Here is a 20,032-nt window from a genome sequence, read left to right as displayed (position 1 = left end):
TTTCTTGTCTATTTTGTGTTTTGTTTTTACGGTTCAACGGTTATTCTAATTTATGTTGCATATTGTTTATCCACACAAGACACACACACAGACACACACTTACATTTACTTGGTCTTAGCTTGATTGGGCAATTCACAATTTGCCAGGTTGGCGAAAATTAAGTGCGCAAAGTCAATATTTCAATTTCGGGGCGAAAAAATAACTAAAAAAATTAAAATAATTTGCATACGAAATGGTGGCTGTGGTTGCATGCTGCATGTGGCATGATTAGAAACCAGCTAACCAGCTGGTAAGGCGGCACATGCACTGCCTACGCATCAGGTTGTTGCACGTTGCACGTTGCAACCTAACGACTTTTAAGCGGCATTTTGTAAATGAGCTTCAAATGGTCTCGCAGTCTTTCGCCTCTCTCGCCTAAATAATTATGTTATTAATTGGATTTATGCGCAGTTTGTGCAACATGCCCCGCAGCAAGCAAATGAAATTTGCATGTCTTGCTTTAGCCCTGAGTCGTAATCCCGTTGTTTTTGTTGTGCTTTTTTGGGGGGCGGGGCCGGTCTTATCGCTGCACAACTATTTTCGAATCTATCGAAAGCGTGATTTACGCTTTTCAGTTTATTTTCAGCTTGAATACATTTTTTCCTCTTTTTTTTGCTTGTGGGCGTCCCTCTTGTTGACTGTTGATATCCCCCATATAAATATTTAATTCTCTTTTTGTTGTTGTTATTGCTTTTTGCGCTGCTCTTGATCTTCTTGTCGCGATAATCCGCGCAATGGTAATAAAAAAATTGAAAAAAGCTAAAAAAAAATTGTCAACACGCATTTGAACTTATTTTTAGACCCTGTCGCAATCGGATTTATTTTAATTTATTTATTTTTTTTATTTTTTTGTTTACATTACTATAATTATTATGTTATAGACTGGCAACAACTTTATTAAGCGCTTGTATAAACAGATGCTTATCGTGTCACAGACAGCGAAGTGGTATGAAAGGTATTTTTATTTTCACAGCATCGTGCATACCCTTTTTAAAGAGTTTAGCAGGGACTTTTAATATTACTCATGAAGTACGTTAGCAGCTAGAAAGATATCTGTGAGAGAATATATGTTAAGCTTAGATTGTATTAAGAAGACTAAGGCTTTCGAAGAATGCCTATAAATATCTCATATATCTCAACCTTGAAGTTTGTCTTCCAATTCAATTAATTATGAATATTTTGTCGTTTTTGTTTCAATTTTATAATTTGTGTTTAAAGCATTTCCTTTGATTTACATATATATATATATTTATACACATATGTATAGGCAACTTTATAGACACGTTTAATAATCAGCCCACTGACTTTCCAATTAAGACGTTATCAGCTTGGCGAATCGTCTAGTCTACGAGTAGCATCAGTTGCTACCAGAGTCAGCCTTACAGCGTTTCGCATTATGATGATGCAGCAAGTTTCCAAATTGCAGGAGCTTTATTTTTACCCACTCTCGCTATGCTCACTTAGCTACCTATAGATAGAGTTGGCAACGACTCTTGTTTTTTTTTTTTTTGTTTTTTTCTTTTAATATTATGCCTCGAACACGTCGTGCTCTGTCGTAAAATGTTGCAGAACATAAATATATAAATGTGGTACATTAAATAGTCTTAAAAAGATTTATGTTTTTTTTAGATGTAAAAATATAACAAAATCTAATTTTATTAAAAAAAATAATTAGTGCTAATATAATTTAATACAAATTTTCAAGTAGAACTCTTCATCGAAGACTTCCCAACTTTTTCTAATTAGAATTCGTATTGAATTAAACACGCTCCCATCTCTATCAATCAGCACAGCATAAACAACAAAGAACATTAGCTAGACGTATGTAGTTGCCATATCGCCCGAAGGGGAGAGCACACAGCGAACCGCAAAATACGCAGAAACCACTGCAAAATCAGCACACCCACAACTTGTCACAGTGTGCATGTGTGTTTGTGTGTGTGTAGAATTGAGTGCACGTCTTGGGTTGCGCTTCAGTTACCTTCGACAAAGGAAAAGCAGCGACGCCAAAGCTAGCGCTGGCAGCGACAGCAGCGGCCACCGTCTAACGGCGTAACGAAGGCAATACTTAATACATAAGCCTGTGTGCGAGTGCCGCCCCACAAAAGTGCTGCGCTGCCTCTGCTGGCGCTGGACGAAAGGTTTGCGCGCGCGCTGCTGATAACAACAACAATAAGAAAGAGAGCAGCAAAAGAAGCGCAACAAAAGCAGCGCGGCGTAGATAAGCGTGAATTCACACACATGTACACACGCGCACGCAATGTGAATGCAGCTGTGTGTATAGATGAATATAGAAAACAGTAAAGAGCAAAACAAATTAAAATGAAAGGTGTGTGATGAAATTGATAACAGAGCACACAGTTCTCCCGTTGTCGTTTAGTGATAACAATTTGTTTGAGTAGAGAGAAAGCAGAGAGCTATAGAAATAGGCTCTCTCTCTCTTTCTGACTCATAAGGGTAAAAGGCGATCGAAGGTTCGTTTTAAATTCATTAATCATCACAGATACAACAATCGAATTATTTGTTTTGAATGCTGACTAATTTAAAATATTAATAATAATATTAAACAAAAACACGCGTCTGAGATGCAACAATGAACTGACCCCAAACCCCTTTAATGCTAATCCGCACCTGTGCTTGGCAAACAACAACAGCAGCAACAGTAGCAATAGCAATACCAACAGCAACAACATTCAAGTGGATTTTTGTTTAAAGCACGAGCAGCAAAAATGTCAGAAATTTGTGTGCAGAGATAAGCGACATTCAAGTATTTTCAAAACATAATAAATATTTGAATTTATTGTGTGTATTTATAATTGTTTTCAATTTTTTTTTTAGTTCAATTAATGGCGCGCGCATCACAAAAACATACAAACACATATACACAGACGAGCACATATCCACACTCACACACACACACATTGCAGCATAAAACTGGCGAGAGGCTGAGAATAAAACTGTAATCGTAATCCCTGCAGAGCAAGAGTAACAGCAGCAGCAGCAGAAGCATATACAACACCAATAACAACAACAACAACAACGACGCTAGCCAAGAGACTCTTTCGGCAGCAGCGCGCAGCGAATGAGAAGTAATGTAGTATGAGAAGAAAAAAATTTTCTTTCAACCAAACGTAATTGCACTGCTGCTGCTGCTTAATTTTGCCAATGGATTTGCACATAAAACTGTTTAAAATCTACTCACTCGTACAATTTAACACTTGTGGTCTTCTTTTGTGGCCAGTTTGTTTACTTTAATGCACCATAAGTATGTGAAATTTGTTATTTATTTTAAATTGTTTATCATGAACTGCACACACGACGACGACGACAACGACGAACGACCGACGACAGACACGAAGTGTGTACAACACGAATAAGCTACCATTTATGATATTTTACAACACTGTTGTGTTGCCAGCTTTTCGTACAATATATATTGGTATATTATTTATTAATTATTTTAAAGTATTGCCACCCTAAAATATTAGAAATTAAATTAATTATGCTAGCACACACGCGTCCTGTTTTATTTTGTATAATTTTCGATAGGTATCGAAATGTATTTGCAGTGTGCAAAGTCTGGCAGCACTAGCAACTAGCTGGGCGCTTAGCGCTAGAGATGTCAGAAATAAAACGAACTTTTTTGAGGTGGATGTTTGGGAAGATATTTATTATGGCTCTAACCATTTTATTTAAAAATTGAAGTATGTAATACTCATTTTCACAAACTAGTGTGTAAATTTAAATATATATTTTTAACAAAAATATTTACTTAAAGTGATTGGATGAATTACAAAATTATTCATTGTCCGCTTCGCCGTTATCGCGAAAATACAAAATACGGGTCAACGTCGACATTGTGCACGTTATTTGTTTTTTCTGATGCAAGCTGACATCTATTGGATGAAAACTTTCATAATTGAAGGCCACACGCTGAGCAACAAACGTCAACAGTGTTAATATATCACGAGTTGTACCACAGGCGCTCAGCTCTTCACAAAGACTTTTTATAAACCAACTACCTTCGACCGTGTTGCGCCAGGAGCAGTAACCGGGTATAGTTGAGAAGGCAATCAGAAAGTCAGCGTGCAATGGAATTCTATAGCTCATAAAGGATTCGTTGTCGCCTGCAGTACAACAGGGTTCCAGGAGGTAATGACCAGGATCCTTGTGATCCCCTTGACAGGCTTGAATGATGAATAGCTTCGGCTTGCCCGCCAACGTAGAACATCGCTCAGGCTTGAAGGGGCTCAATATGCTCTCCAGCGGATAATCCGTATCCTTCGCTTGAATCGAGCCCATTTTACCATGCGAGAGTATAGCTATTAGAATGCAATCACATTCCGAATGATCTCGGCTTCCGACTTTGTTAAGTTTTCGAATTATCGCTCTGCTAGTCAAATCCGTATATTCCTTAACGTTAAAGCCCAATTGCTGAAGAATTTTACCCAGGCTTTTGCTATCCACATCCGTACCCTCTCGTGTTGGAAGTTGTTGCTGCTCAAAGTATTTGTTATTAAAGATCAACGCTCTGCCACGGCGTTTATGTGACATATTATATTCATGGTCCAGTATATTGGCCACCTTTCCCGAGGGATAACAATTGTTTGACATCCTTCTTGTTGAAACGGTGATTTCTTAATGTTTCTTATTGCAATGCAAAGTAAACATTCATTTATATGTTAATTATATTATATATAGTTATTTAAATGCGGTTGATGTTTCAGTGCAATAAATATAGAACAAAAATTACATGTCTAATAAACTTTATTGACTCATTACATTAAACAGTTAAAAGTCTTGCAGATAAGTTAACTTTTGCGGTTTGTGGTTTTTGAATTTGCGATTTAATTGGCGGCTTTCTCAATTTGCATGATACATAATATCGATAACATCGATTTGGCATCGATAAGAATTAAGAGAGCAACTTTGCATCAACTGCAGCTCCCGCTTTTGTTTCTATTGGACTTTTTTTTGTTAATATATTAACTAATAAATTGTTAAATAAAATGCAGGAGTGTCCATACGGCGAGAAATGTTATCGCAAGAATCCCATTCATTTTGGAGAATATTCCCATGCACACTGTAATGTTTCAATTCTTTATTTGATGTACTCTATTATTAATTGCGTTATTTCCCTTGTTAGTGGATGCAATTTATGCCAACGGCTGCAATGGGGATAACAATGAGTATGACATACCCGCCAAGTATTCCAGTGAGCTAATCAATATACAGCTTAAGCTTTTGGAGAAACTATTCCCGCAGTTAGCCGGAAAGGAAGTCAAGGGCAAGCCGACAGCTGTTTCCAAGCCGGCAACAAAGAAGGTCTCAGCACCCGCAGCCAGCACTAGTCGAGCCGCTGCTTCTGACCAAGCCAACACTAGTAGAGCCGCTGCCTTTCACCAAGCTAGCACTCAGAAGGACACATCACATCTCGAAAAGAAGCCAAAGATAGAGCGCAATGTTCGCGACTACGTTGCTGTTGTGGTAGAGAAGGGACGCATGGCTCGGAAGCTGGAGCAAGCAGCGCCCTATAATATGTTTCTCACAGCCATCACAGACTCGAAACCCACACATCAGGAGCCACTCAGCATTACACTGCAGGAGATATTCGATGAGAGTCTGGGCGAGATTGAGTCGACTGTGCAAATCAATTTTATGATAGACATAGGCTGGCTGCTGGGCCATTATTACTTTGCGGGCATTCTGTAAGCTGGTATAGTATAAGAGTGTTGTATAAGAGCTTATGCCAGCTAGACTGTCTGTATATTCATTGCATTCACTTCAATTCTCTTCTAGTTCCAAGCCTCTATTGGTGCTCTATGGTGCTGAAAATCCGGACCTGGTTGAAATTGGAAAATTTAAGCCACAGGTTACAGCGATTAAAGTGCAAATGCAATCTCCATTTGCCACATCGCATACGAAGATGATGCTACTTGGCTATACAGATGGATCAATGCGTGTTGTCATATCTACGGCTAATTTGTACGAGGACGATTGGCACAACCGCACGCAGGGCTTGTGGATAAGTCCACGGTTGCCTGCACTGCCCGAAGATGCAGATACAACAGCTGGCGAGAGTCCTACAGGCTTTAAGCAGGATCTTATGCTATATTTGGTGGAGTACAAGTTGTCCCATCTGCAGCCGTGGATTGCGCGCATACGCAAAAGTGATTTCAGCGCCATCAAGTGAGTAGGAAGGAATACTGAATCTTTTTAAATCTTAGCAATGCCTGACTAATGGTAAAAGCGTTTTCAATAAGTTCTGGTTGAAAACTTAAAATAACATGAAATATGTCTTTCCTTCACAGTGTCTTCTTTATTGGATCGGTGCCTGGCGGACATCGTGAGGGCGCTGTGCGTGGCCATCCTTGGGGCTGTGCACGTCTTGGTTCGTTGCTGGCCAAGCATGCAACGCACGTGGAGCCCGATATACCTGTTGTCTGTCAGAGCTCCAGCATTGGCAGCCTGGGTGCGAACATTCAACCCTGGATAGAGCAGGATATTCTCAGCAATTTTCGCAAGGATTCAACGCCAGTATGGCGACTGAGTCAGCTACCACCGTTTAAGATGATCTATCCCAGTTTTGGTAATGTGTCGCGCAGTCACGATGGCATGCTCGGTGGCGGTTGTCTGCCCTATGGAAAGAGCACAAACGACAAACAGCCCTGGCTCAAAAATTATCTGCATCAGTGGAAATCCGGAGATCGACATCGCTCGCAAGCTATGCCACATATCAAGACCTATACTCGTTTCAATTTGGAGGACCAGTGCGTCTATTGGTTTGTGCTCACCTCGGCGAATCTCTCGAAAGCCGCCTGGGGCGCCTTTAACAAAAAGTCAAATTTACAGCCTTGTCTACGCATCTATAACTACGAGGCGGGTGTTCTGTTTTTGCCAAAATTTGTGGTGCGTTAATTTTCAAGTATTTCCATTTAATTGCCTTAAATTGTAAATTTTTTTGTAGACTGGAAAAGACACTTTTCCTTTGGGCAATGCACGTGATGGTGTGCCTGCGTTTCCCTTGCCTTATGATGTTCCTTTAACACCATATGGACCAGATGATACACCTTTCCTTATGGATTATTTGCACGAATGAAATATTTTTCATATTTGTGAAGCATTATTAAACTTATTTTTATTGTTAAAATCATTAAAGGAGAAGGGAACTAAGAGTCGATTTTTTATTATAAAATAACATTTGAAAATTTAAAAGCGCCGCTAATCCTAATTGGAATATCTTAGTTTGTTATCGATACCATTGGGAAATCAGTGCTGAGCAGCATCTACATGTTATCGAATTTAAGCAACAGCTAAAAAAGCACTTTATATACCCAGCTTTCCGGTAACTGTTATAATATGTCAGACAGATTTTTAATAAACTGTAATATAAACACACACACTACATTTTTTAAGTTTGTAAGTCATATTCCTATCAAAATTAACTGCTCCTCAAATGAATCGATAAGCAACTAGCGATGGTTGAATGCTCGCTGTTAATAGCATTGCACAGATCTGTTAAACATATTCGCTGTTAAAAACAGATGTTAGTCAAATGAACGAGCGAAAAATTAGTCACTCGTCGTCGATTTTTCGCACACAATTGTTCTCTGGCAGCGGTAAATTGGTAATTAAGAAATTCAGCGCTACTATTACAAATTTGTGGTAAGTGCAATTACAACAATATTTAGATATGTGTATGTCTGTGTGTGCTAAATATTTATGTGCTTTTCTTAATACAAAAAAATGTGCGTAAAAAATGTATACATATATAGAAATGCTACAATTCGTGGAGTGCCAAGCAGCGCAGCGTAAAAGTGCCGGCTGCTTTGAGAAATGGGTGGGGTTACAGTTACAATTCCTGCGGCCAGGCTGTCTGGAATTCTAAAATGGCACGTATATATATCGGGGTACGTGTATATATATATATATATATATATATATATATATATATATATATATACATGTATATATTTATATGCAAGTGTGGGCGTGCGTTTGAGGACAGGAGACAGCTGTGTTGCCGGCTATTCGAGCCATTTGGATATATTGAGGCTATTTTTGTATGAATCATTTTGTTTGTTAAATTAAATACATTCACACATCCATTAATATGTGTGTAATGTGTAGCTGTTTGCCTGCGTGTGTGTATGTGACTGTTTTGGTATATTTTTAATGATGATTTCATTTACAATTTAATTTTACTTATCGCTGTACATATGAATACTTAAACTACCGTAAATGCGCGATTACAAATGTGCAATAGTTATTAACTATAAATGGTATTGTTAGCAGTGCATAGTTTATGGAAGTTCTCAGCTGTTTGCCGCTTCACATACGGCCATTGTTGTTTTTGTTGTTGTTATCGTTGTTACTTTCTGACTCACACCCCGATAGTTGGCTGGCAAGTTTACGCAAGAGCGAACAAATGTATGTATATATGCATGTATGTGTGTGTATTCGTGTGGAATCAAAGATGGCCAAAAAGCGCTATCAGCAAAAAAAAAAAAATTATATATGAAAGCCCCACTCATACATAGATAACATATTCTTTCTTCTTTACCTATGTTGCTTTGGTCATAAACACGCAGCCGGTTTAATTTCTAATTAATTGTTATATGAGCCGCGCATCAACAGCGCATATAACGGTACAACTACAACAGACACTTAATCTGCTCTTGTTGGTGTTACATATGTGTGTGTGAGTGCGTGAGCATTTGAAATGCGTTTGATGCTTGCAAAAGAACAACAGGCACACGCACACACGTATGAACATTCACATCCTACTGTAACTTGTCTTTGTTACGGAGCGAAAGTTGTAGGCACAAGCAGACGTATTCTCACTCTAATTGCCAAGATTTATTTGTAAGCTAATGCATTTAACTGCTGTTAAACAACAGCAACAACGTTAGCCCCGGTGCAATAAACTCATTGTTGCTGCAGCGCTTACAATAACAAAAAGTCTGCATAGCTTTTGCGCTCACGCTCTCTGGCTGCCCGTCTCTCTCCATTGACGCACAAACTCTCTTTTACATTGTTGTTGCTATGGCCACCGTGAAGCTTTCTCCATACCAGCTTCTTTTCAGCTGTTGACCCTGTACCCAAAGCGAAACGTTGTCTGCAAATTTTTTGGCTGCTTTCAATGCGCACTCAGTTGCTTGTACAATTTTGCAGTAAAAGTGCAGTCTAGCGGATGCTGCAACATATTATTAAGCTGCATTTACACTGCTGCTTTTGCGTCGGCAAATTTTTAATGCTGATGTTCATCCGTTCACTGGTTCGTTTGTGACCTTTGAAGGGGGAGCACTGCTGAAGCTGCTGTTAAAGCTACGCCGAAAAACAGCAACAAGCTGTACTCACGCCACTATTAACATGACCTTAACATTAACATTGCGCTGTTAAACGAAATTTTTACTAATTTTGCGTCCTGTGCGTGCGCGCGTTTGCTGCCCTTTTTTAGGGTGTGTTCCGTTCAACAGCAGCTGTGGAGCTTTGTGCCTCTGTGTGCGTGTGTGTGACCCAGTTGGGTGATTGCCGTGCCCCATAGTGCTCTGCCCAGGCTCTCTGTATTAAACATTGAAAAGTGCTTTAATTTGCTAATTTTTCATATGTCAAACGCGAAAAAAAGCAGACAGGAAAAAATATTGCGTTCAAGTGCGTGTGAAACGATTTGCGTTATACGATATAGGGAGCTTAAGGAGTGGTTTTTCTTTTACAGCTACTTTCTTTTCCTTTTGCGGCTTTCGTCATATGCCTAACCGATTTTTGTATGGCTGCTAGACGTTGTGTTCATTCCTGTTGTTGCTGTTGTAAATGAGAATGAGCTTAAGCATAAAAAAGTAAAAAAAAATACGGAAATTGCATAATCTTAATGTGACACCTACCTAAATCGTTCATATACTACTACTTTTAAAGTATCCATAAACCAAACCAAGTCAAACACGAGCTGCAAAAATGTTCTCATGTTGTCGTGCAACTTCAAAAACTGCCAAAAAGGATAAGGACAAGGATAAACAGTGTAAAAACGATGCGAACGTAACAAACGAACAGCTGCCCACAGATACAGCTAACGAACAGGTCACCCAGGAGGAGGTCAAAGCAAATGGTCAGGTATCAAAGCCTGAGCAACAAGCCGAAACTCAACCTCAACCTCAACCAGAATCAAAACCAGCGCCAGAACCAAAGCCAGAACCTGAAACCCAAACCGAACTAGCTGCCGAAACCGAACAGGACTCTGTTCATATTGAGCCCCCAACTGGTATTCACAACATGTATTTCATTTGTATATCATTTAGTTCTATATACACAATTGGATATGCTGTCCCGCTACTGGGAGCTTTAATACACACGCTCTGCTATTGTGTATTGCACCTGGCTGCAGGTCCCTGGAGCTTGGTGCCAAAAAAAAACTATGCCAACAGCCCAGGATCAGCGCCTCATTAAGCTTATTTTCCTTATTATTTTGCCTTATTAGCAAATGATACAGAGCACGACCAGCAGTCAGTTACTTATATATATATAATATGTATAATATATATATATATATATATATATATATATATATATATATATATATATATATATATAATAGTGTAACTGCATAAGTACATATCCTAAATCAATTAATGTCTCACATTTATATATTCAATCTTTAGAAACGATGTAGTAATCAAATTTAGACTATATATTATTAAAGCTTTATCCGAAAGATATAGTATTCCTATTCCGATCTTATTAAGAAGGTAAAGCCGTTATCTTTCACGCGTCATCAAAAAAAAAATCGCAGTGACGAAAAAATATATATATTTTGTAAAGCTGCAGTCGGGCATCACTGACTAAATAATACTCGTTTACGGTCCAAAATTAATTAAATCGGTTTTGGCAAATCTCAAGAACTTTCCACTAACTTAACTATAATATTTTTTTTTTTGGAGCTACGCCCACTTTTTACAGAATTACGTTTTTCTTATACTATATAGTATTTCCCGATTTGCCACGCTTTAAGGGGCGTACCGGAAAGTTCTTCGCAAGTCTCCAAATTTCAAGCCTAGCTTCAATAGCATTCTATGAAACCAATATACCCCTTTCTTTTCTTGAGCGATAATAATTCATTTATTATAAATTAGACTTTATCTCTGCTAGAAAGAGTGGAAATTTTTTTCCAACTTTAAGCTGGGCTTACAAATTCATAAACCTAACTTTATCAACTTTCGATCTGCTGATCAAATCTATATATGTATATAAATGCGCGCTTTGTGTCGCATCTTCACAGCCCTTGAAGTAGAAGCTATCAGCGCTGTTTCGTCGTCGCCAGTGCAGCGTTCGACGCACTCATCCACATCAACCGCTCCGCCCGCATCGATGACCAGCGCCACAGAGGATGAGCCAACGTCAATTGCAATGCCACAACGGCAACAGCAGCAGCAGCCGGTTTATGAGCCACAACCAGCCAATTCGCACCCCACAAAGAGCTGCCTCTCACGTCACAATTCGACGCATCAGTCAATCAAGAAGAAGGTGAACATAAGCAATCGAGCCGAGATCATTGAGCCAGATCCATTGAACACATCGCTGCTGATTCATGCCAATCACAACAACAACAACAACAGCTCGCTGGTCGATGATGATGACGTGTTCTCCGACTCGCTGCCGCCGCCCAAGCGGGAGAGCATGTGTGCTCCGTACATAGAGGGTGAACTGCTGCCGGAGACGCTGGCCTTTGCCCACGGACTGCCCGCCTGGTTCGACGATGAGCGATTGAATGAGATGTACGCGTTCTCTATCGTATTAGCCATTAACACTTAGTCTAAACACACATTTTTCTCTATTGTTATCGTTGTTGTTGTTGTCGTACGCATGCAGCGGCTGCATTGAGCCACCTGTGACACCCGTGGGCCGGGATGAGCTGGAGCTGAAACGTCAGCGTCTCTACACGGAACTTCTGCGCGCCGCACACGCAGCCGTGGAGCATAGCGTGGCCGTGCGTGGTATGAATGGAATTCAATTGTTAAACTCGTTCCGATTGTTCGTTGCATGCGTTGCGTTATCGATCGCACCTTTTGTTATATACCTATCGATAACGTGTTTGTTTTTGAAGTGCAGTTATCATCTTGTTCCTGTGAATGTTTTTATATATTCTTTACGAAACACACACACCTTTTCTCTATTTGAATTTTTAAGAAGTTTCGTCTTTTATCTATAATACTTTTCATCTAGATATAAGTCTATTTCAATTTAAGATAAAGAGATGAAGACACAAGTAAATAGCAGTTACTAAAATTACTAAGAGTTTCCCATGAGTTCATTAAAACTTTTCAATTTTGACTCGTTTAGCTATGAATGATTCTTAACAAACTGAAGATTTAATTAAATTTAGCATTGATTTTTTAGTTCTATTATAAAATAGTTCATCATATAGTATAAAAAGACCTAAGCTTAAGCTGTGAATATTAGTTAGGAAAAGGTTTAGATTTTAGAGCAAATAGCATAGTTAAACATTTTCAGACACCTCTGAAATAATTTTTAAAAATTTATATTTTAGTTTTTTTTATATAAATATTTTGAAAAATATTTATTTATAAAAAGTACTTACAATTCCCTAATCTATATGTCTTCAAATTAGGCTTTTTCCATTGTATTATCATACCTCATTCTAGCTAGCTTTTATAGGGTATCAAATCGCTTAAGCTGTATTCATACATATCTTTAAACTCACTTATTTTAATATGCTGCACCTGAAAGTTTTTCATTTTATAGTCGCTCACTGATCTCTGCTTGTCATCATCATCATCGTCATGGTCATCGTCATCGTCATAGTCAACATTATCATTCAGCGTTTTTTGTCGTTTTCAGTGATTCATGCAAATTTGTTTTTATTGCATACCCTGCGATGACATCAATTACAATTACATTATTATTATATTTTTTTTTTTTTTTTTTTTCGTAGACGGGGTGTGAACACGTTTTGTGCAATGTTTTTATCATGATTAAATATATATATTAATATTTTTTACGCTTACATTTTTTACGCACATCTTTTGTTATTAGGCACAAAATCTTTATAGCGAACTTGAATTAAAATTGAAATTGTTAATTCATTAACAGATAACAACGAGTCGGAATCGAAGCCCACGGCTGCCGTTGAGCATTTGGAAAGGATTTGCGAACGTTTGGAAACTTTAGTGGATCGGCTGGAGCATACGCTGATAGTGCCACAGCCACAGTCAGAGGTAATAAACAAAGCAGTGTCGGAGCCAGCACCACTCACACCTGCATCATCACCAACGCCGCCACCGCCACCGCCACCCCCAGCTCTTACGCCAACACCAACAACAACACACAGCAACAACATGAGTGTAGCCGGCTATGAGGATATTCTCGCCGGGCCATGCAGCGAGTATTTGGCACTATCCGCCAAAATCGGCGGCGATGTGGCTCAGCAAGCGCAAATTGTGAAGGCTGCATTTGAGTGAGTAGTAACTGCATTTCGTGCTGCATTTTTGCCTGACTTAATCTGATTTTGAACTTATAGCGCCCAGTTGCATTATGTGACGCTGGCCACGCAGATTGCTAAGCCGGCGCAGGCGAAGCAAATGGAATTGCTGCAGCCAACATCGACGCAAATCAGCGCCATCCAAGATTTCCGTGAAAAGCATCGCACCTCGGCGTTCTTCAATCATTTGTCGGCCATTAGCGAGAGTATACCCGCCCTGGGCTGGGTGTGCACGTCATCGATGCCCGGTCCCTATGTGAAGGAGATGAAGGACGCCGGTCAATTCTATACGAACCGTGTGCTTAAGGAGTGGAAGGAGAAGGATGACAAGCATGTGGAATGGGCACGCGCCTGGATTCAAACCCTAACTGATATGCAGGCCTACATTAAGCAGTATCATACCACGGGTCTGGTGTGGTCTGGTAAGGGTGCAGCACCCGCTGGTGGTGCACCACCACCGCCACCACCCGGCGGTATGCCCCCACCACCACCTCCACTAGATCTGAATGCCTTGAAGCTGGACAGCGCGGGCGATGATCGCAGCGCGCTCTTTGCGCAGATCAATCAAGGCGCTGACATAACCAAGAGTATGGAAAAATATTAAAGTGATGTTGAGAAATGAAAACTAATTAATATTTATTACAGACTTGAAGAAGGTAACCGGCGACATGCAAACCCACAAGAATGCATCGCTGCGCACTGGTCCTGCGCCTTTCAAGACGCCCGCCAACACCAGCGCCCCAGTTGCCCGTAGCACTGCGCCCGTTAAGGAGCCTGTCTTCACGCGCGATGGCAAAAAGTGGCTAATTGAGTATCAGAAGAACATCGCTGGTCTAGTTGTTGACAATGCCGAAATGAACAATGTGGTGTACATGTTCCGCTGCGAGGGCTCTACCCTCACTGTCAAGGGCAAGGTCAATAACATTGTCCTAGACTCGTGCAAAAAGTGTTCGCTGCTTTTCGATTCGGTGGTTGCCTCCGTTGAATTTGTCAACTGCCAGAGCGTTCAGATGCAGGTGTTGGGCTCGGTGCCAACGGTGTCGATCGATAAGACCGACGGCTGTCAAATGTATTTGTCCAAGGATTCGCTGGGCGTTGAAATTGTCAGCTCCAAGTCATCCGAGATGAATATACTCTTGCCGGAGGCAAATGGCGATTATGTAAGTAAAATTGACATTAGAAATAACGTATATCATCATTGTGTGAAATATTTCTTATCACTTTTGCAGACCGAACTGGCTTTGCCGGAGCAGTACAAGACCTTCATCAATGGCAAAACCCTCAAGACTGTGTGCGTCGACAGCCTGGGCTAAAGCCTTGGCATGTACATCAGGGATCCCGAGGGCGTCGTTGATTGCTTTTTAAATAAAAAAATATATATATGACAAGACACCTCCCTATCCCCTTAAAAAGCCGCATTCAACTAATTGCAAGTGGATTGCAGCAAAGCTAAACAATCTAATTTTAAGAACAGAGTTTTCGTATTTGTGTATTTATCATTTATATTTTGTAACGTACGAGAATTTAGAAAATTGTTGCCAAATCTGCTGCTATCGTGAAAAAAGTGGGGCAAAAACAAAAAGTATTCACAAAAAAACAGATCAGAAAAAATAAAAACAATAAATTTATATATATTTATTTTATACTGCAAGAAAGCAATGCGACGTTAACCGAGCGAGAATCCAAACTGTATTTATATATTAACTACAAATGTAATGAGAATAATGCACGCAACTTTGTCAACATTTTTATGCAGACTTTTCATTCAATTATAAAATTAATCATTTTTTGCACATTGAACATGTAAGCGAGACACCAGAGTCAACAGTGAAAATCGAGCAAAAATAAGAACTCTTTTTATATTCTATTTAAATAAAATTTAAACATTTTTTATTAAATAAAAAAATTAAAGAAGCGCGTTTTAATTTATACAATTTTTTATATATATTTATATATTCAGATTTTCACATAGTTTAAGCCAAGATCAAAGACAGATCGGATATATCAGTGCGTGCGGAATGAATTGCTGCTAATACTTGGTTATATCTTCTTATACTCAATGCGCTCCACCTTGACCTCATCGCCAATCAGTTGATAGACATAGGTGACCACCGTGGTGCTTTGTATGTCCATCAGCACAAAGGAGGGCACCACATTCGTGTCCAGCGGATTAAAGGCGCCTGTGGCTGAGCCCGGATTTATGTAGAACTTATTGCCATGCTCGTATGCCTCAAATTTGTACGTATGTCCCGTTATTAATATATCCACATCTAGTTGGCGCTGGATTAGGGCCAAAGCTTCTGGATCGCCTCGAGGAACGACTTGATGCCCATGACAGAGGCCAATTCGAAATTGACCCACTGTCACAACCTTCTGCTCCGGATAGCTGAGATTCTCATCGAAATCACCACGCACTATGTGCACATCGTTGGCCAACGATTTAAGATAGTCATACGATTCCTTGGTGCAGATGTTTCCAGTGGCCAATATATGATGTATCCGACCGGGCACCAGCAGCTTTTTGAACTTTGCCGGCAGACTGCTGCAGCGATGTGGTATATGCAGGTCGCCAAGTACTAGAACAAGCATTATACGGATGTGTTATGTTCTTGTTTCTTAAAACCGGATGTAATACGTGTTTAACACAGTTTTTATCAACAAAAAGTTGGTGAAACGCCCAACAAAAATTTCAGTGCTGACAAGAACAGCTGTTTCGAGTGTTCGCGTTTTTCATTGAATGGCAAAAGCAATTGGTAACAGTGGCAGCTCTGGCACGAGCAATTCGCATAGTGCAGAGGGTGCAGCATACAAATTCCTGCCTATGACGTCACGTTTAAATATTAATCAAGCACATTGATTTAAAAAAACCGCACTTAAATTAAATGTTCTTTTTGTATTCAAATACATTATTAAGTCTGGGTTAATTGATGGACTGTAATAGAGTGAAAACAATTTCAATAAACAGTTCTGGAGACAATGTTAACAACTGACGTTCTGCAATTCACACACGCGTGAACTCTTTTGCACAACCTTGAAATCATTTTGCTACATTAACACAGCGCTTTGTTTTGCCGGCAAAAATGGAGATACCAGACGTAGCAGCAAGTAAAGAAGGTATATTTTAAATGATTAAACGTAATGAAAAGTCAACTAATATTGTAATCTTAAAGCTGAGGCGAGCATTGATCTGTTGGCCATAGTGCTGGACACGAATCCATCACAGCAGATTGTACGCCAAAATCCACAAAATCTAACACAGATTCTGGAGGCTGTCATCGCCTTTGGCAATGCGCATCTCATGCAGAAGGCACAAAATAAATTGGCTGTTCTATCCTGTTCGCATTACACCACGTAGGTGGAGGTTAAGCATTGAGTGTATATTTATTAAGCGAGTGTTTTGCTTCTCAGTGAGTTTCTATTCCCCTTGCCGGGTAGGCATGTTGAGCTGCGTCAAATAGACGGCCAATACGAGGCGTTTAGTTTGGTGGAGAAGACGGTGAAACAACAGCTGGGCAGCATACTTATGAATGCGCCGCGATTGAGCGCTCCCTGCGAAAGTTTACTGGCTGGCAGCATGTCCATGGCCTTGTGCTACATATCTCGAGTAGGCAACCTATTCCCTTCTGATTACTTCGTTGCTTGGCATGATTCTAATTATTTTTGCTCTTGCAGCTTCAACGAAACGTTCCAGCTGGCGTGAAGATGCACTCACGAATTTTGGTGCTCACGGGCAGCAATGAGTGCGCCTCTCAGTATATGACATACATGAATGTCTTCTTTACGGCCCAAAAGTTGGGCATTGTGGTCGACACCTGCGCTTTGGACAAGACACTCAGTCTACTGCAACAGGGCTGTGATATAACGAATGGTCAGTTCCTTAAAGTTAATCAGTTGGACGGCTTGTTGCAGTACTTGTTGTGGGTCTTCCTACCATCACCGCAGATGCGTCACAAGCTGGTGCTGCCCCCTACACCTAAGGTTGACTATCGCGCCTCCTGCTTCTGCCATCGCGAGCTCATTGACATTGGCTACGTTTGCTCCGTTTGCCTGTCTGTCTTTTGCAAATACAGTCCCATCTGTACCACATGCCAGTAAGTGACGCAGTTGTTAACTTGAACCATTTATTTATATATGATTGCTTGCAGCACTATTTTTAAGACGCCTGGACCACTGCCCGTTAAGCCCAAAAAGAAAAAGAAGACTGACAAACAAATATGAAAAACCTTGCTTCAACTCGGATGCGAAACTTTTTGTAAATGTCAAATTATGAATATGAATATGAATTATAATTTTATATATATTGTAAGCAGCTATTAAACAGCAAATCCTTGGTCTGTTTCTTTTGTTCGTGTATTTTAGTTTCGTCTAACATTTAAAAAAAATTTCTACCTCACTTAATTCTCAGGGAGTGAAGCCATTCAAAAAGACGCTTGGTTGTAACAAGTATTTAGTTTCTTCTTTAACAATATACATTCTAGAATTTACTAGCATTAAAAGTGTACAGATGTAAGATTAAAGGCAACTATATACCCATTATAGAAAACGCACTTAGTGTACCCAACATATCTGTTTCCTCTCATGCACATTTTGCTTTACATCTTAGAATTTGGTTTAATTAAAATGTTTAACATTAGGTATTTCGTGTGATTTTACTGAAATACATCGGTCCAAAGTTGGCTGGTAAATAGGGCAGAACCATTTGTCCATATTTCAAGCCTTTCGGCTGCTCAAATCTGTAAATATCGCTAAATAGCGCTGTATGCTGGCTGAGATCTTTGATGCGAGCCGTAATGCCATATTCGTTGAAGACCTTTTGCAGTGCCATGTGGATGACACCATCGTTCTGTACTGGAGACAAGGAACACGTGGAGTAAACCAAGCTACCGCCAGGTTTGAGCAATCGCAAGCAGTTGGCCAAGATGCCAGCCTGCAACTCGGGTATGCGCAGACGTTCCTTGATGCGTGTTGGTTTGAATATATTATTGTCCTGATGCAGGAGAACATGCCTGTCTGTGGTGCATGGCACATCCACCAGTATCTTGTCATAGCTGTTATATTCGTCTAGATTTCGCGCATCACTCTGACTAAAGATCAACCGCTTGCTCGCCCAACGCTGTTTGTAATCGAAAAGGTACTCCTGCATGACGCGTCGCAGCTTATTCAGCCTGGACTCTTGTACATCATTGCACACCAGCTGATCCAGGTGTAGCGTCTGCAGCATTAGCAGTGACTTGCCACCTGGTGCTGCACAAGCATCAAGAACCCGTTCCCCTGGCTGCACTTGCAGAAAAAGTGGAGGCAGAACAGAGGCGCCGTCCATTAGAAAATGGGACAGGACACCAGTTAAACATTGCCTGGGTGGCTTAAATTCCGCACAGTTGCCCATCTCATACGTGTAAATGGCCAAGTGTTCGGGATATTGAAATATGGCCTCGGGCTCGATTATTAGTGGAAAATCGGTGCTGGTTTGATAATATTTATAATGTTCCGATTCGGCCACCCAATCTTGCATGCCCTTGATGCTATCGGCGGGTACATACTCGTACAGGCCGCCTGTGCCAAACTGTGGATCCACAATACGGCTTTCATCCACTTGCACATCTTGCTCCAAGGCTTTGGTCAAACTTTGCGTAAACTCCAGTGACGAGGACTCCTTTTCACTATCTTTTTGCCCTTTTGTGTCAATGTCGCTATTCTTCCTATCGTAGCTCAGCTGTTTTGGCGGCTCATGTCCATCTTCTGCCGCAGTGGGATAGATGGCAGCTACTTCGCGTTCCTGTTGCTTGCGCAGCAACGATTCCAGTTTGTCATCGATGTCGTAATGAGCATGCCGATTATGTAGAATATTCGATTCTATGCCGATCTCCTCTCGTTCTATTGCCAGCCGAATGAGAGATTTAATGTTGATCGCACCGTCTAGTTCCAGCATGCTACACGTCTGTTCAGTGTCCCCAAAATTATTTACCATGGCAACATATTTGTGCTCGGTGAGGAGGGCGGCACGCATATTTTTCCAACGTCCGCCGTAGACAGAACCATAGAAATAATCAAATGTTTCCAGAGCACGATCGCAATTGTTGCGCTTGTGCTGCAGCACATTCCAACGCCTCTTGCCGCTCTTCCAGCGTCGCTGCAGAAGGCAAATGTTGCGTATTTTCAACATTTTATCACAACCGGCAATTTCACTAGCAGCGACTTCACCAGAGTTGTGCCTCTTGGTGCAGCTCTAATTTTGGAATAGTTTTTCAAATTTCAAATTTCCTAATTGCGCATATTTTAAGCTAATATATCGAAAGCGTTATGTACACTTTGTTTTTTTTTTTTCGGTGTTCTTAAATTATGTTTTTAATTTAATTTCGTTTTTATAATCGATTAAATGAATAGTAGACATTAGGTAACTGTTATCGATAACGGCAAAATGTCGAACTTGCGCGCCAGTTTCAATGCGACATGAATTGACCAGAGAACCAGTTTATTGGTTCATTATTAACAGATTAACA

General features: G+C 40.3%; 6 protein-coding genes across 6 annotated transcripts; 3 read left to right on the top strand and 3 right to left on the bottom strand.

Annotated features, from left to right (window-relative positions):
* Positions 1–3,752: 3,752 nt before the first annotated feature.
* LOC111599126 (caspase-like) lies at positions 3,753–4,668 on the bottom strand. Its single transcript, XM_023314688.2, has one exon. The coding sequence runs from the start codon at positions 4,652–4,654 to the stop codon at positions 3,839–3,841; it is 816 nt and encodes a 271-aa protein (XP_023170456.2). The 5' UTR covers positions 4,655–4,668; the 3' UTR covers positions 3,753–3,838.
* Positions 4,669–4,939: 271 nt separating this feature from the next.
* LOC111599106 (probable tyrosyl-DNA phosphodiesterase) lies at positions 4,940–7,204 on the top strand. Its single transcript, XM_023314657.2, has 5 exons — positions 4,940–5,125; positions 5,187–5,748; positions 5,840–6,229; positions 6,352–6,949; positions 7,008–7,204. The coding sequence occupies exons 1-5, from the start codon at positions 5,050–5,052 to the stop codon at positions 7,137–7,139; spliced, it is 1,758 nt and encodes a 585-aa protein (XP_023170425.2). The 5' UTR covers positions 4,940–5,049; the 3' UTR covers positions 7,140–7,204.
* Positions 7,205–9,979: 2,775 nt separating this feature from the next.
* LOC111599151 (adenylyl cyclase-associated protein 1) lies at positions 9,980–15,381 on the top strand. The gene is made up of 7 exons (XM_030224459.1): positions 9,980–10,298; positions 11,313–11,808; positions 11,903–12,024; positions 13,145–13,508; positions 13,572–14,119; positions 14,178–14,692; positions 14,762–15,381. The coding sequence occupies exons 1-7, from the start codon at positions 9,995–9,997 to the stop codon at positions 14,843–14,845; spliced, it is 2,433 nt and encodes an 810-aa protein (XP_030080319.1). The 5' UTR covers positions 9,980–9,994; the 3' UTR covers positions 14,846–15,381.
* A 71-nt stretch (positions 15,382–15,452) lies between these two features.
* On the bottom strand, positions 15,453–16,275 carry LOC111599096 (vacuolar protein sorting-associated protein 29). Its single transcript, XM_023314637.2, has one exon. It carries the CDS (start codon positions 16,119–16,121, stop codon positions 15,573–15,575), a length of 549 nt encoding a protein of 182 aa, XP_023170405.1. The 5' UTR covers positions 16,122–16,275; the 3' UTR covers positions 15,453–15,572.
* Positions 16,276–16,369: 94 nt separating this feature from the next.
* On the top strand, positions 16,370–17,839 carry LOC111599095 (general transcription factor IIH subunit 3). Its single transcript, XM_023314636.2, has 5 exons — positions 16,370–16,646; positions 16,703–16,883; positions 16,941–17,136; positions 17,205–17,623; positions 17,678–17,839. The coding sequence occupies exons 1-5, from the start codon at positions 16,613–16,615 to the stop codon at positions 17,748–17,750; spliced, it is 903 nt and encodes a 300-aa protein (XP_023170404.1). The 5' UTR covers positions 16,370–16,612; the 3' UTR covers positions 17,751–17,839.
* A 28-nt stretch (positions 17,840–17,867) lies between these two features.
* LOC111599093 (5-methylcytosine rRNA methyltransferase NSUN4) lies at positions 17,868–19,866 on the bottom strand. The gene has a single exon (XM_023314633.2). The coding sequence runs from the start codon at positions 19,693–19,695 to the stop codon at positions 18,163–18,165; it is 1,533 nt and encodes a 510-aa protein (XP_023170401.2). The 5' UTR covers positions 19,696–19,866; the 3' UTR covers positions 17,868–18,162.
* Positions 19,867–20,032: the final 166 nt, after the last annotated feature.

This window comes from Drosophila hydei, unplaced genomic scaffold (assembly GCF_003285905.1).
Source record: "Drosophila hydei strain 15085-1641.00,03,60 unplaced genomic scaffold, DhydRS2 tig00008114-arrow-pilon, whole genome shotgun sequence".
NCBI lineage: Eukaryota > Metazoa > Arthropoda > Insecta > Diptera > Drosophilidae > Drosophila > Drosophila hydei.
Note: the sequence above shows the minus strand (reverse complement) of the source record. Positions and strands in the feature narration are given on the sequence as shown.

Coding starts and splice junctions, on each gene's coding strand:
- LOC111599096 (XM_023314637.2), bottom strand. CDS start 16,121: ATGCTTGTTCTAGTACTTGGCGACCTGCATATACCACATCGCTGCAGC.
- LOC111599106 (XM_023314657.2), top strand. CDS start 5,050: ATGCAGGAGTGTCCATACGGCGAGAAATGTTATCGCAAGAATCCCATT. Junction 5,749..5,839: donor TATTACTTTGCGGGCATTCT/GTAAGCTGGTAT, acceptor ATTCTCTTCTAG/TTCCAAGCCTCTATTGGTGC. Junction 6,230..6,351: donor AGTGATTTCAGCGCCATCAA/GTGAGTAGGAAG, acceptor TTTCCTTCACAG/TGTCTTCTTTATTGGATCGG.
- LOC111599093 (XM_023314633.2), bottom strand. CDS start 19,695: ATGTTGAAAATACGCAACATTTGCCTTCTGCAGCGACGCTGGAAGAGC.
- LOC111599126 (XM_023314688.2), bottom strand. CDS start 4,654: ATGTCAAACAATTGTTATCCCTCGGGAAAGGTGGCCAATATACTGGAC.
- LOC111599151 (XM_030224459.1), top strand. CDS start 9,995: ATGTTCTCATGTTGTCGTGCAACTTCAAAAACTGCCAAAAAGGATAAG. Junction 14,120..14,177: donor AGGCGCTGACATAACCAAGA/GTATGGAAAAAT, acceptor TATTTATTACAG/ACTTGAAGAAGGTAACCGGC. Junction 14,693..14,761: donor CGGAGGCAAATGGCGATTAT/GTAAGTAAAATT, acceptor TCACTTTTGCAG/ACCGAACTGGCTTTGCCGGA.
- LOC111599095 (XM_023314636.2), top strand. CDS start 16,613: ATGGAGATACCAGACGTAGCAGCAAGTAAAGAAG. Junction 16,647..16,702: donor CGTAGCAGCAAGTAAAGAAG/GTATATTTTAAA, acceptor GTAATCTTAAAG/CTGAGGCGAGCATTGATCTG. Junction 17,624..17,677: donor CCCATCTGTACCACATGCCA/GTAAGTGACGCA, acceptor GATTGCTTGCAG/CACTATTTTTAAGACGCCTG.